The 11817-nt window shown below is 44.5% G+C and overlaps 1 protein-coding gene across 1 annotated transcript; it reads left to right on the plus strand.

The window, feature by feature from the left end:
• Nucleotides 1-4141: 4141 nt before the first annotated feature.
• On the plus strand, nucleotides 4142-10109 carry LOC308186507 (zinc finger CCCH domain-containing protein 11A-like; the record flags this gene model as incomplete). The annotated part of the gene is made up of 7 exons (XM_080608618.1): nucleotides 4142-4214; nucleotides 4952-5014; nucleotides 5273-5368; nucleotides 5579-5644; nucleotides 6158-6538; nucleotides 7654-7823; nucleotides 8240-10109. 7 exons carry the CDS (start codon nucleotides 4142-4144, stop codon nucleotides 8303-8305), a joined length of 915 nt encoding a protein of 304 aa, XP_080464744.1. The 3' UTR covers nucleotides 8306-10109.
• Nucleotides 10110-11817: the final 1708 nt, after the last annotated feature.

Raw genomic sequence — 11817 nt, forward strand, 5'->3', positions numbered from 1 at the left:
TGAACTCGAAGACCCACAGTGACTGGAACATGCTATTTAACGCGTCATACTGCGTTCTGTAGAAGTTACTCGTAGCCATAGTTGATCATTGCCTTGCATGTATGATCAGGTGGTTTTTGAAGAAGTGACTCCATTTTCAGGCTTCCAGGTGTGCTCCAAGGCATATTATTGAGGACGTGGAAGAGAACACTTGCTGACAAAGCTCCTGGCAGCTTTACAGAACTTTAGTTTAATATTGTGTTAGTTCCCGTAACAGCTGATTTCAAGGCATTGCTCTCCTCAAGAGACTAATTTGATGAACAGAAGAAAGCTGGAAAAATGCTTGTTACTCATTATTTTTCACTTGTTGGTACTTTGTTTAGGGTTACTTTTAAAAAGAAGATTTCACTGATCACAAGCCAGTGGAAGACTTTCAGCCCAAGCAAGGGTGAAGACAGCTCTCTCCAAGAGCAGAGGAAGTCGCTGTGGAGAGAACCCGAGCTTGTTATCAGAACTTGTCGGCATGTCTAAACAAGGAGACGATTGCTACTTCTATTTCTATTCTACCTGTACCAAGGTATGGCTGGGTTTCTTTTGCTTTGCTTTGCTTTGTTTTTTTGTTGTTTTTTTTTTTTTTTTCATTTTTTTCAGGAAGGGGTAGAGTAGGAGGAGGAGGCACACTGGTCTTTGGTTAACGTGATAACCAGATAGATTCTGAATTCAATCGTAGCAACCTGAGGCAGTAGCATGGACGTTTTTGAGGCTGTACTATATTTTCCTTGTTGGTTTCCTTTTGGTTACAGGGAGACAACTGTTCCTTCCGCCACTGCGAAGCTGCTCTGGGGAACGAGACAGTCTGCACGCTGTGGCAGGAGGGTCGTTGTTTCAGGAATGTCTGCCGATTCAGACACATGGAAATTGACGTGAGTGCCTAAAGATGTGTTCTCAAAATAAATCAACAAAAGCATTTTTCAGTGCTGTAGGTGTGCTGATTGTGCTTTTGCAGGATAGAGTCATTTGCTTTGGAATTACACTGGTTTCTGTTAGCAGGGGAGGGGGTGGGAGGAAGGAGAGGGAAATAAAATCAATGCCTTAGGTATGTCTTAGCAAGATTTTCTTTTATTAGACGCCGACAGTATTGTCTCAACAGATGCAGAATAACCGCTAACTAGACTGCTAAAACCTGCTGGAGCAGGGGGGTAATAAACAGGCTGTACTAGCCTCCTGAGAGCAGGCTTGATAATGATCTATCAGGTCTCTTGTGTCCCGGAGTCCTTCAGATAATGCTGTTCTAGCTGCCTGGGCTAGGAAGCAGTGGGGAAAGTTAAAGGTGCAGAAGAACGAAGTCTCCAAGAAGTAGTTCTGGATAGAGTTAACGTAGGCAATTTAAGATGTTCTTTTTCCCTCTGAATAATCCTAGTATAATCCTAGGTGTATTAGTTTAACCCACCCTAAACTGATGTCTGAGAGTGCCTGTCTTCTCAAACTGAATGATGACAGGGCTAAACGTGCATAGTGGTTACAGCTTCTGCAAACTTTGTGAATATGCCCGGAAATACTATACTTCCGTGATAAACTGACCTTTGGAATGATGTTTCAGCACTGTATTGTGACAGCCCTATCGCTGTCGTGACCTGGAACTGTGCATCTCTTTGCAAACCTTAGGTGCATGTTATCACGAGCTTGTCTTTCTTTCTGTCTTCAGAAAAAGCGCGGTGAGATTCCCTGCTACTGGGAGAAGCAGCCAGTAGGCTGTCAGAAAGCCAACTGTGCTTTTCATCACGCAAAGGGACGTTACATCGATGGAGTCTTCTTACCACCAAGCAAGAGTGAGTTTAGGTCCTTTTTCTTTAAGTATTGAAGAATTAATTTTGCATATTACTTAGTGGGTGCCAATAGTGTAGGAGACATCAGGTAACCGTCCATTTGTGAGTGCAGGAAAAGGTCTGCAGTCCTAGGTGGTCAGCTAAACCGAGTGTACTGCTGCTGTACTGCTGGTATTTGTTTTCTGCTTTCATGCTCAGCTTCTCTCTGCTTTGTGTGATATTTGCCTTGCAGTTTGCTTTCTGTTGTTTCGTCCTCTGCTGGGTGGTAGGGAGATGTGTTGTTGTTTGAAGGCAAGTCATTGTTCACGGTGTAAACAGTGGCGGGATGGGCAAAAGGAGATGCTGAATTCATTGTCTGTGCAGGTTATCTGCCTTAGCTACCATCTTCGTGCATTGTGGTCAAAGTTTTAAACTGCCATATTACTGATGATCCTCCTCTTCCTCTAGCTACACTGCCAAGTCCGCCTGAGTCCGCGGACGATGATTTGAAAGTGGCTCAGATGTCACTGCAGCAAAACAAACTTTCTGTCCAGTCCAATCCCTCTCCATAGCTAAGGCGGGTGATGAAAGTGGAAAACTCGGAAAATGTCCCAAGCCCTACACACCCTCCAGTTGTAATCAATGCTGCAGATGATGATGAAGATGATGATGGTGAGCATGGTTTGGTTCTTGGAAGGAATTTGTGCTGTAAATGATTGTGTAAGTCTTTGGTTCTTGGAAGGAATTTGTGCTGTAAATCAATGTATAAATCACAGATGACCTGAGGTCTGACTAGCGATAGGGCAGGCAGTCTGGTCAGGTCACTGGTGGCTTTGTCTGGCAGTCAGTGGACAGAACCTGAAATGTTGGAGGAAAGCTTAGAACCCCTCTTGGCTTTAGTTGGTCTGTTGTGTAAAGCTCTATGTGAAACTAGGAAGGAAATTCCTTTTTTTTTGTCTGAAGAGTAATATGTTGTGTAGTAGTTAAAGCTGCAGAGAGAATCTAGAGTCCTAGATGTTTTGTCCTAGGGTAGTCTACTTACGAGTTCATCAGGTCAGTGTAGCTGTATTAAAAAAAAAAAAAAAAAAAAAAAAAAGCTTTTTTATAGGAACCATGGACTGAAGTGTCATTGCATGAGCTACATAATCACGAACAATCTGGCCTATGCATAACTGAATAGATTTTTCCCCTTCAGACCAGCTTTCTGCGGAAGGAGAAGAAACTAAAACTCCCGTCCAGCAACCAGCTGAGGAAGGCCAAAATGGATTACGGATGATTTCCACTCGGAAAGCCAGTGCTACTACTGCTAAACAAGGTATTCCAGCACCTGTAGTAGGATAAATCGGAAGGAGAACTTGACAATTAACTCAAAAGCAATGTGGCGTAAAAACACAACAGAATGTAGGGGTGCTGAATGGACTCGGTTATTTCCATGATCTCATTTCTCCCTGATACCATCATGTGCCCATTGGGTCAGAAAGTTGAACTCCTTTTCTTTCCTTTTGGAGAACAAAACAGGGTCACAGCATGGAGTTTAAATGGCTGCACGTGCAGCCTGGCAACCACTGTTGAAAGCCATATCTAACGATAGAGGGATCTAATATCACGTAAATGGATTAAAATTAAAACTACAGTTTTTACCCTGAAGGGTGAAAGGAGGGGCAAAATGCCATTGATTCTATGGTTGTTTCACTTGTGAGGAGTGTTGACAGGGTTTATTCTAAATACTTCTGAAAGTTCCTGAGCACTAAGAAGCCTGAGGATCTGTGGTCCTCAGTGAGTGCCTCTAAGCCTTAGTCTCATTAACTGTTTTCTGTTTTCAGAGGACGGTCTGAATTTTGGAATAAAAACACTTGAAGAAATCAAATTGCAGAAAATGAAGGAAAAAACTAAGAGACACGGTGGTGAGTTAATATTCCCTACTTTCTTACCCTCTTCACCTTCATCCTGTGTGATGATTTTTCTTTCAAAAAAAAATTCTTCCAGTAATACCGGGTAGCTGGCTATGCTTTGGTGAATCCAACTATTTGCCAAAGAAGTGAAATTTGATTGGCTTCAGAATGGCAGGTGATGGTGGCTGGGAGCTGCTTGAGGGATAGACTTCCATGTTTAGCTGGGGGCATCGAGCAACCTGATTCTCAGCCAGCTGGTATTCTAGATGGGAATTCCAAGGGCAACCAGAGGCAAATTAGTCACCTCTCTTATTTGCATGCTCTGGTCACTGTATGTTTGACAGTAATGAATAATTACAGTTTTTTGTTCTTCGTGATAGTTTTTTCTGTTTGGTAAACTTCCTTATGTTTTGCTTGCTCTGAGCAGAAGGTCCTTCAAGATCTTCTCTTCCTCCCGTCGATTCTATGATTTTTCCTGCTCTGGAAAAGGAAAATGTCCGGACAGTGGTGAGAACTGTGACACTGTCTACAGAGGAAGGTAATAATTAATGCTTTTGTTTTGATTTCATTACTCCTAAACTGGAAGGTTAAGCAAGAAGGAAGGCAATTCACCCCTGTTAGCCTCCTGGTGCTGCCGCCTTCTGTTCAAAACATGCTTTTATGCTGAAAGTCCCTGGTTGTACTGGAAAGCTTTGGTGCTCAGGTTAAGTGCAGTAGCAGGAGAAAGAAAAAAATGTGTCAGTATGCAAATAGGGGGATAACTGAAAAACAGGAGAGTAACGAGAAGAAAGAGCTCTAGAGGACAGTGCTATGTAAGAAGCAATTTCTGAAGCTTTAAAGAGGCTGACAGTGGCACGTGTGGACAGTAGTGCGATAGGAGTCTGTGTATAAATTATATTGTTTAGAGTTGTGCAAATTCCTTTGAAAGGGAAAGAAGTGAAGAAGTACTTTTACTCATAGACATTCACCTTAGAAAGGAATATTTCTCAGCATTTGTACCTAATAATATTCTGCTTGCTTATGCAGCTCTGTTCTGCACAAAGTATAGCTGTCAAGCAGACTCAGATTCATTCTCGACTACATTCAGCTGGAATTTGAGGCAAACACTGAGACTATGGATACTTTTTCTAAGTTAATTATAGTTGTAATATGAGTTTGTGTGGTTTAGCTGTCAAAACAGTGTCTTGCTGGGTTTTTTTGGACATGGGCTAACAGTATACTATTTCTATTGGCTACTGGTCTCTATGAAATAGAAAAATTTTACTTTTGTTTTAGGGGAGGAACCTGTGGTTCGACTAGATCTTGCTGAGAAACAAGGAAAACGGAAAGCCTCCGTGGGTAAGAACTTTTTATGAGCTGTTATTTAGGTGCCGCCTTCTCTATATGACTGCATCGAAGAGTATTTTTGACGTGTGAGAGGAAAATGCGTTGCAGTGGAGATCTGTGTTGACTGCAGAAATGGCAAAAAAACCATTTAGCAGCTGAAAGGCAATTTTATGAAAATATGCTTGAAAAATAGAAGCTTGTGGTTGACTGTTCTCAAATCTTCCTGCAAAGAAATGTTCTTAAAATATTCCTTGTTTTCTCTGTCTGAAGCTGATGTAAGCGCCCTTCCCGTGAAGCGCAGCCTTGCTGAAAGGCTGGGGAAGAAGGTGGAGGTTCCGGGAAATGCTGACAAAGCACCAAAGAGAGGTACAGCTACTAAACAGGCATCTGGATGTGATTCACGGGTTTTGTATTTAGGCTCTCTGTTTGTCCTTTTCCTGCGATGTTTCTTTTTGCATGTTGGCTGAGGTCTTAATCACCGGGATTCAAAGTTACCTTTCCTGCCTTGTTTTCGAATGTGAACACAAAGTTGACGTTTATGCAGCCTCCCTAATTTGGTCTTTTTCTGTTTTGCAGTTCAAGTTCCCAAGTCTGTGAAGGAGAGACTAGGATTACCTTCTCAACGGACTAGTACTGCGAAAGGTAACAACTGGCTATTAAATATACTTTCTCCTTCTTCCTTTCCGTGAACTTAGACCGTTTTCATACAGCCCTAAAAAGGAATTCAAATGAAAACAAAGAACTGGTTCCTCTTGCTCGAGTGCTGAAGCTCTTCTGACAGCCACTATCAGAAATCTGCCTCTAGGTGTGTGTTTATTTTCCGCTTGTGCCTTGTCAAGGTTTTAAGCTGCTTCTGTGAACCATCATATACAATTAGAATAGAGCCACTGCCGGGAGCAGGAATTTGAAATGCAGTCTGAAAAAGTAATCAAGTAAACTAGCATTTCTGTGTAGCAACTCTCTCTGGATAGGGCTGGTCTTCAAAATACAACAAGTGGCTCAGAGGAGGAGGAGAATGTTAGGCTATTGTCCTAAGATGGGTTATTGGGAACGCTCAGGCTTAGTTTTCCTTAGTACTGTGACAAATTTTGGAGACTTAAACTATTGTTGGACTCTCTTTAAATGCTGGTGCTTCTCATTTCTTGATGATGACAGGGAAGGCTGCTAAGCCAAAGGGAGAGATCCATGTGAAAACACTGGAGGAAATCCATCGTGAGAGAGCTCTTCGAGAAAGTCAAGCCAAAGCCCAGGCTGAATGGCATGGTAAAACCAAAGATCCCAGCGCAGGGGCAAAAATTGAGGGTGAGCCCAAGAAGCAGAGTGTGCTCACTCTTTCCGGGCCCAGCAAAGTGCAGTCGAAGGAGCCGGCAGGTAAAGCCAAGCCAGAAGGAGAAGTGCGTGTTAAAACCCTGGAAGAAATAAAGCGCGAGAAAGCTCTGCGGATGCAGCAGAGTGGAGGAAATGTGCCAGCTCCCCCAGCACAACCTGGACCTGCCCCAGCCGGGCAGAAATCGTTATGGAACACAAAGCTATCAGGTAATAAGATGCTTTAATACCTGCCCCGGTGAGGTGCTTCCCATATTGAGCAAGTTCCATTTGCTCAGGATCTGCTTTGCTTTTTCCTTCAATGCGGAGGATAAAAGAGTTTAAGGCTACAAAGTTCAAAGGCAAAGAAGGGCCAGAACGTGCAACCATGTCTGTTTTCGTTAATTACGTGATGGTATTCTGTATTTCCCACTAGAAAATTAACACATTGAGGGGCTTTTTAGTCTAATTTTGGTATTCTGTTTTTTTCTGCCATCTGTTTATGGTATGAAGTCCTCCCTGTGTTGAGTTCAAGTTCACCTTCCTCTTTGGCATGTGTTGCTTAGCTTGACACGTGTATGTGTTTGTAAAGCATGCATCAGCATCTTAATGTGGGGGGCCAGTTTCTGTCAAAAATGACAGAGGATCAAAGGCCTCGTTGTTAACATTATATCAACTTTGTAAAATGAGATTGTGTGAGGGAGATAAGGAGGGCTTAAAGGCTGCATGCACTGCACATTGTAGCCTTTCTCTCTGTCTCACGGGACACGAGGAAATAAACACACAAAGAAAACAAGTACCCAGCTTTCTTTCGTTTCTTCTCCTGCCAGCCAGACGTTAGGTCAGGAATGGGAGACTAGAATATGACTCTACAAATTTGGATTTTGTAGAACAACTTAATAAATTTTGTGGGACATCACTGCAGGGGAGAGGAAGCTGGTACAACAGTTGCATACACTCTCTTGTCTTACTATACCTGCTGCTTTTCCTTTCCTAGAGGGAGCAAGACTTTAAATACAAAAGCTGTCAACATTTGTGAATCTTACTAGACTTCATACAACGTCTTAGAGTATTGCTTGCACTTGGGATCGCTCTGTGTCTGAGTTTCCCTCGTCCTGGATTATGATTTACTGTAGCCATTCACTTTCTTTGTTCCTTTGTATGGATTGTTGGTAGACGGAGTTTACTATGTGGAAGATATTGCTGAGAATCCAGGCAATGGCAGTGTAATTCTGCTGGCCAAATACAGTTAACTGTGTAGAAGGGCCGTGGAAATGAGGAAGAGAACGTGGATTTTTCATGAGGCAGAGCAAGACTGTATCAGTTCTCTCTTCCTTTTACTCTAGCCAACTTTAACATGTTTGCGAAGCCTTGGGATGGGAAAGTCGCTTCCCCCAAGAAGAAGGCACTGAAACGTAAGGCACCTGGCAGTTTTCCCTCTGCTGTAGCAGCTGTGAAACCACGGACTGCCTCCGACGCTGACACAATGGGACCTCCAGCCAAAAAAGCAGCTATGGTAAGGACAGGGGCTAATGCAGAAATGGATCCCTTGTAAAATTTATACCCTCCTCTAGGAGAAAAGATGGAAAACTCAAATGTTCTACAGGCCTTCTGTTTCCTTTTAAATCCAGTAGCTGCCTACAGAATTCTTGTAGTACCCTTCCATATTTATTAGATTAATGGCACTATTTACTTAGTCCTCTGTGATTCTGTGATTTCTCTGGTGTGGAGGATTTTGTCCATTAATGCTGTGTTCTTAAAAGACACAAGATCATTAGTAACCTCCAAGTGAATATTAACTTTCTTCAGGAGCACCTTGGTTTTGTATTTTGGCTAAGGCTCCGCAATGCCAGAGGAGAAGCAGCATGGAGGAAAAAGCTAGTAAGGAATCTTTTACCCATGAGTCCTAAACACTGTTTTGCTGCTTTCTAGGCTGTTCCAGCCACGCTGGAGCACGTCCCAGCCACCAGACTTGAAGAAAATCCCCAAAACAGGTGATGACCACAACTTGTTCTTTTTCTCAATCGGTGTATATCCCCAGTGAAACATAAGTTCTGTCACAGGTGGGGAAAAAAGGAGGGTTCTGAGATAATTAAAGCCCAAATCCATCAGAGGATAAGTCACTTATTTATCTTATAAGATAAATAAGTCACGTGAAATGACTTTCTAGCAGCTAGCAGGAATGCTTAATTAGACTTACTTTCTTTAAATGCTGCAAGTCGGTACAGCTTTCCAGTGACTTCTTGCTCTGTCTGAATACCTAAATGAGGATGAGGTGAAGTTCTTCTACTTCCTCGTGAGGTGATAAATGATGAGTAGTGTCCTCTGCCTTTTGGTCCTCAAGAATGCCACCCGAACAAACATACAAGGTGACAAGAGTGCAGGGAGAGCAGAGGGAAGTGATGGCTGCAGATCAGCTTCCTGTAGTGGGGAGCAAACTCTGCTGAGTGTGCCGTGGGAAAAATGACTAACTTAGTAAACAGATATTTGCAGATGGAGACTTCTTAACATTTTTACAGGAAAATTAAGCAAGGTGGCAAAGTGCCTCTTGCTACAAAAACTGAACCATCTCTGCTAGACTCCGGGTGCTCTGGCTTCACAGAGAAACCCCCAAACTGAAAAATGTACCTGCTAATATATTGGGCTCTAAATGTAGCCCTGGGTTAATTGAATAACAATCCCTGGGTAAGATTGAAGTGCAGGAGGGGTTGGCTACGGTTTTAAGAGCCGGTTTGCAGAAAAGGGATTTCCCGTTAAGAAATGGCATATACTGATTGTTCTCTTCCTTGCTCTGCCAAGACCTGAAGCACATCTTGGAAGCCAGGCAGAATCCGTGGAGCCAATGGAGTTCTCAAGCTCGACTTCAGCTTCTTCCCAGCTAGAAGAAGCAAGGACACGCCGGCTGAGTTCCACAGGCAACGCGCCCGTATCTGTAGACGAGGATTTAGAGATGCTACTTTGGGAACTCTCAGACGGCATACTGGAAGCCGAGCTCGACTTGGACCCAGGGAAGGATGAGGATGACCTCCTCCTTGAGCTTTCCAAGATGATTGATGATTGAACTGCATAGTCCTATGGTATATTAAAAAAAAAAAAAAAAAAAAACAACAACAAAAAAAAACTCTTCCTCTTGTTGGATACCCCGAGGTGATCCTTTTTCTAACTGAGGCTTTGCAATGAGACTTAAAGCACAGTTGGATCTGGTAGAAATTGGCAGGATCTGCACTCAGTTGTCCTAAGTTTTCCTGCTGGTCAGAGTTAAGGTCTTGTGCATGGTTCCGTAACTATAGGTGGCTACCTTTGATATCAAGAGGACAAAGCACTTGTTTCTTTTGGCACAGAAAGATGTCCATCGGCACGCTGTGGTGGCTGTGAATTGACGTAGTGATGGAGCGATGCTCTGAAGGCTTAAACGGAAAGCTTCTTCCTTCCGCCCCCCTTGGCACAGCTCGATGTTGGGCACATTGTGAAGCCTGAGTGTTCTGATTTCTCGGACAGTTGATACCCAAATCCCGGAGTTACTATGTCAACTCTTGACTTTTATTTGTGTATGCCATTGTTTTGACTGTAATCTTTTCAGATGATGAAGCTGTAGGGGCGGGAGGGAGCAAAATAATTATTCTAGCGTTGTGGACCAAACATGCTGCCAGGAGTGGTGGTGGTGGGGTCAGCCCACCCGGCCTTACTTTCAATTATCGGGGATGATAAAATGGTGTGAAAAGCAGCAGCTCTGCGATACGGCTACGCTACCCCCACTCCCTTCTCTTGTGCTGTACCAAAGTTCCCCCAAGCTTTGGTTGGTGCTTTTTGCTGGTGACAGTAGGACTCCAGGGCGAGTAGTCGGGACTCTCCTGCAGTAACTGGGTCAATTAAGGGTTGGTTTAAGTGCCTCCTGGTTTTTAAAATTGCTCCCCTGAGCTGCTGGCTCTGCTGCCTGCTACAGCAAATGTTCGGGTGCCATCAGCGTCGCACTTGGGCGTGGGCACTGACCCTGCGGAGGAGAGCTGAGACTCGCGTGTATTGTGTACCCTGCCGCCAGTGATCGTTTTCCCCTAGCAGATCTATTTTGAATCATTTCCCTAAATTTTAGAGGAACTTTAGGCTCTTTGTGCTATGATTTGTGAAGCTGTAGGGGCCCTCAGGCATTTGCTGCTGGCAGAGGAAAACCGCTTATCGAATTTGTTGTAAATACTTTCTGTTTGGACAACAACGCCTGTGTGTGTGTGTGTGTGTGTGTGTGTGTGTGTGTGTGCGTGCTTTGACGACCCCCTGCGACGCCCCAGCTCCGCGAGGGAACCTTTGAAGCGGCTCTGGGAAAACCTCTGCGGAAGAAACCGCTGCTAGTGACTTGCGGAAAAGGGACTCCACAATCAGTGAGATTGTAAAGTAGGTATGTTTATTCAGCGCTGGGCAGCACGGGAGGTCGTGGGCATGAAGATTGATGACTCTTCCTCGTCACCGCTAGTTGACCTCTTGTCTTTGCACAGACTCAGTTGCTCCTTGGCTCTTGTCCATCTGCAAGACCAGTTTCTCCCAGTTTCTTAAGACAGGCTCACTCTCTTATTAGGAGACTGACCTTGGTAAGGGGCCCAAGGCTTCTTGCTTTAGTTAATTGGCACAATGCACCATAGTTAGCAAAGACACTAAGTAGCATCCTAGTTTAACGCTGTCAGCGCTCTATCTCTACTTGATAAGATTCTCCTAACTCCCTCTCTCACTGGAGCCCACGCAGCCCTCCGTCCTGCCGAAGGACTTCACGGGGACTTCTGCCGGCTCCGGGTGCCCGCACACAGACAGAAATGGCTTTGAGAGAAAACAATCAGGAGGAGGAGAGCTCAGAGACTGCGGCCGGCTTCGGCCACCTTCCCCTCGCTTTCCCTCTCCGTGTTCAAACCGAGCACTGTTCTGCCGTCAACCTTCGCTGCCTCTGCCCGCGGCGCTGGGCTTTCGCGTGTGCCATTGCTCCTCTACATATTTTATCCTTCCTTTTGTAAGGAATGGTCCAGCAATTCGTGTCACTAAGGGATTTGAAGGGTTACCATCGAGGCCCGGGTCTAGGTGATAAGAGAACAAAGGGGTTTTTAGGGAAAAGTGCTGACTACTGCAGGGGATGTTGCTAGAGTTTCTGAAATCCGGCGCAGAGGCTCCCAAACGAGGAGGAAGGGGGAGCTGAAGGACAATTGAAGGACAAAAGCCTGAGAGGAAGACAACCAGCATTCAGCCCGAGCAAGCCCCGAGAGACCACCAGAGACTGGTACGCAGGCGCCCCTGGGAGGGGTTTCGGATTCCGGAAACCAATTCTAATAACCCTGCCTCTTCTCGAAGTAGTAATGAATATGTATTAGCCTGGGAGCATCAAAACCAGCCGCCTTACGTAACAGGCGTGCGTCCTGGGGGAGCAGAGACTCCCGGCGCACCCAGCGCTGCTTGCTTGCCTCTATTCGTTTAATAAATTGTAAACTTTGATTGTAATCCTATTTGGATTTATAACAGCCATTTATAACACTTTT

This window comes from Anser brachyrhynchus (genome assembly GCF_964034855.1).
Source record: "Anser brachyrhynchus genome assembly, contig: SCAFFOLD_106, whole genome shotgun sequence".
Lineage (NCBI taxonomy): Eukaryota > Metazoa > Chordata > Aves > Anseriformes > Anatidae > Anser > Anser brachyrhynchus.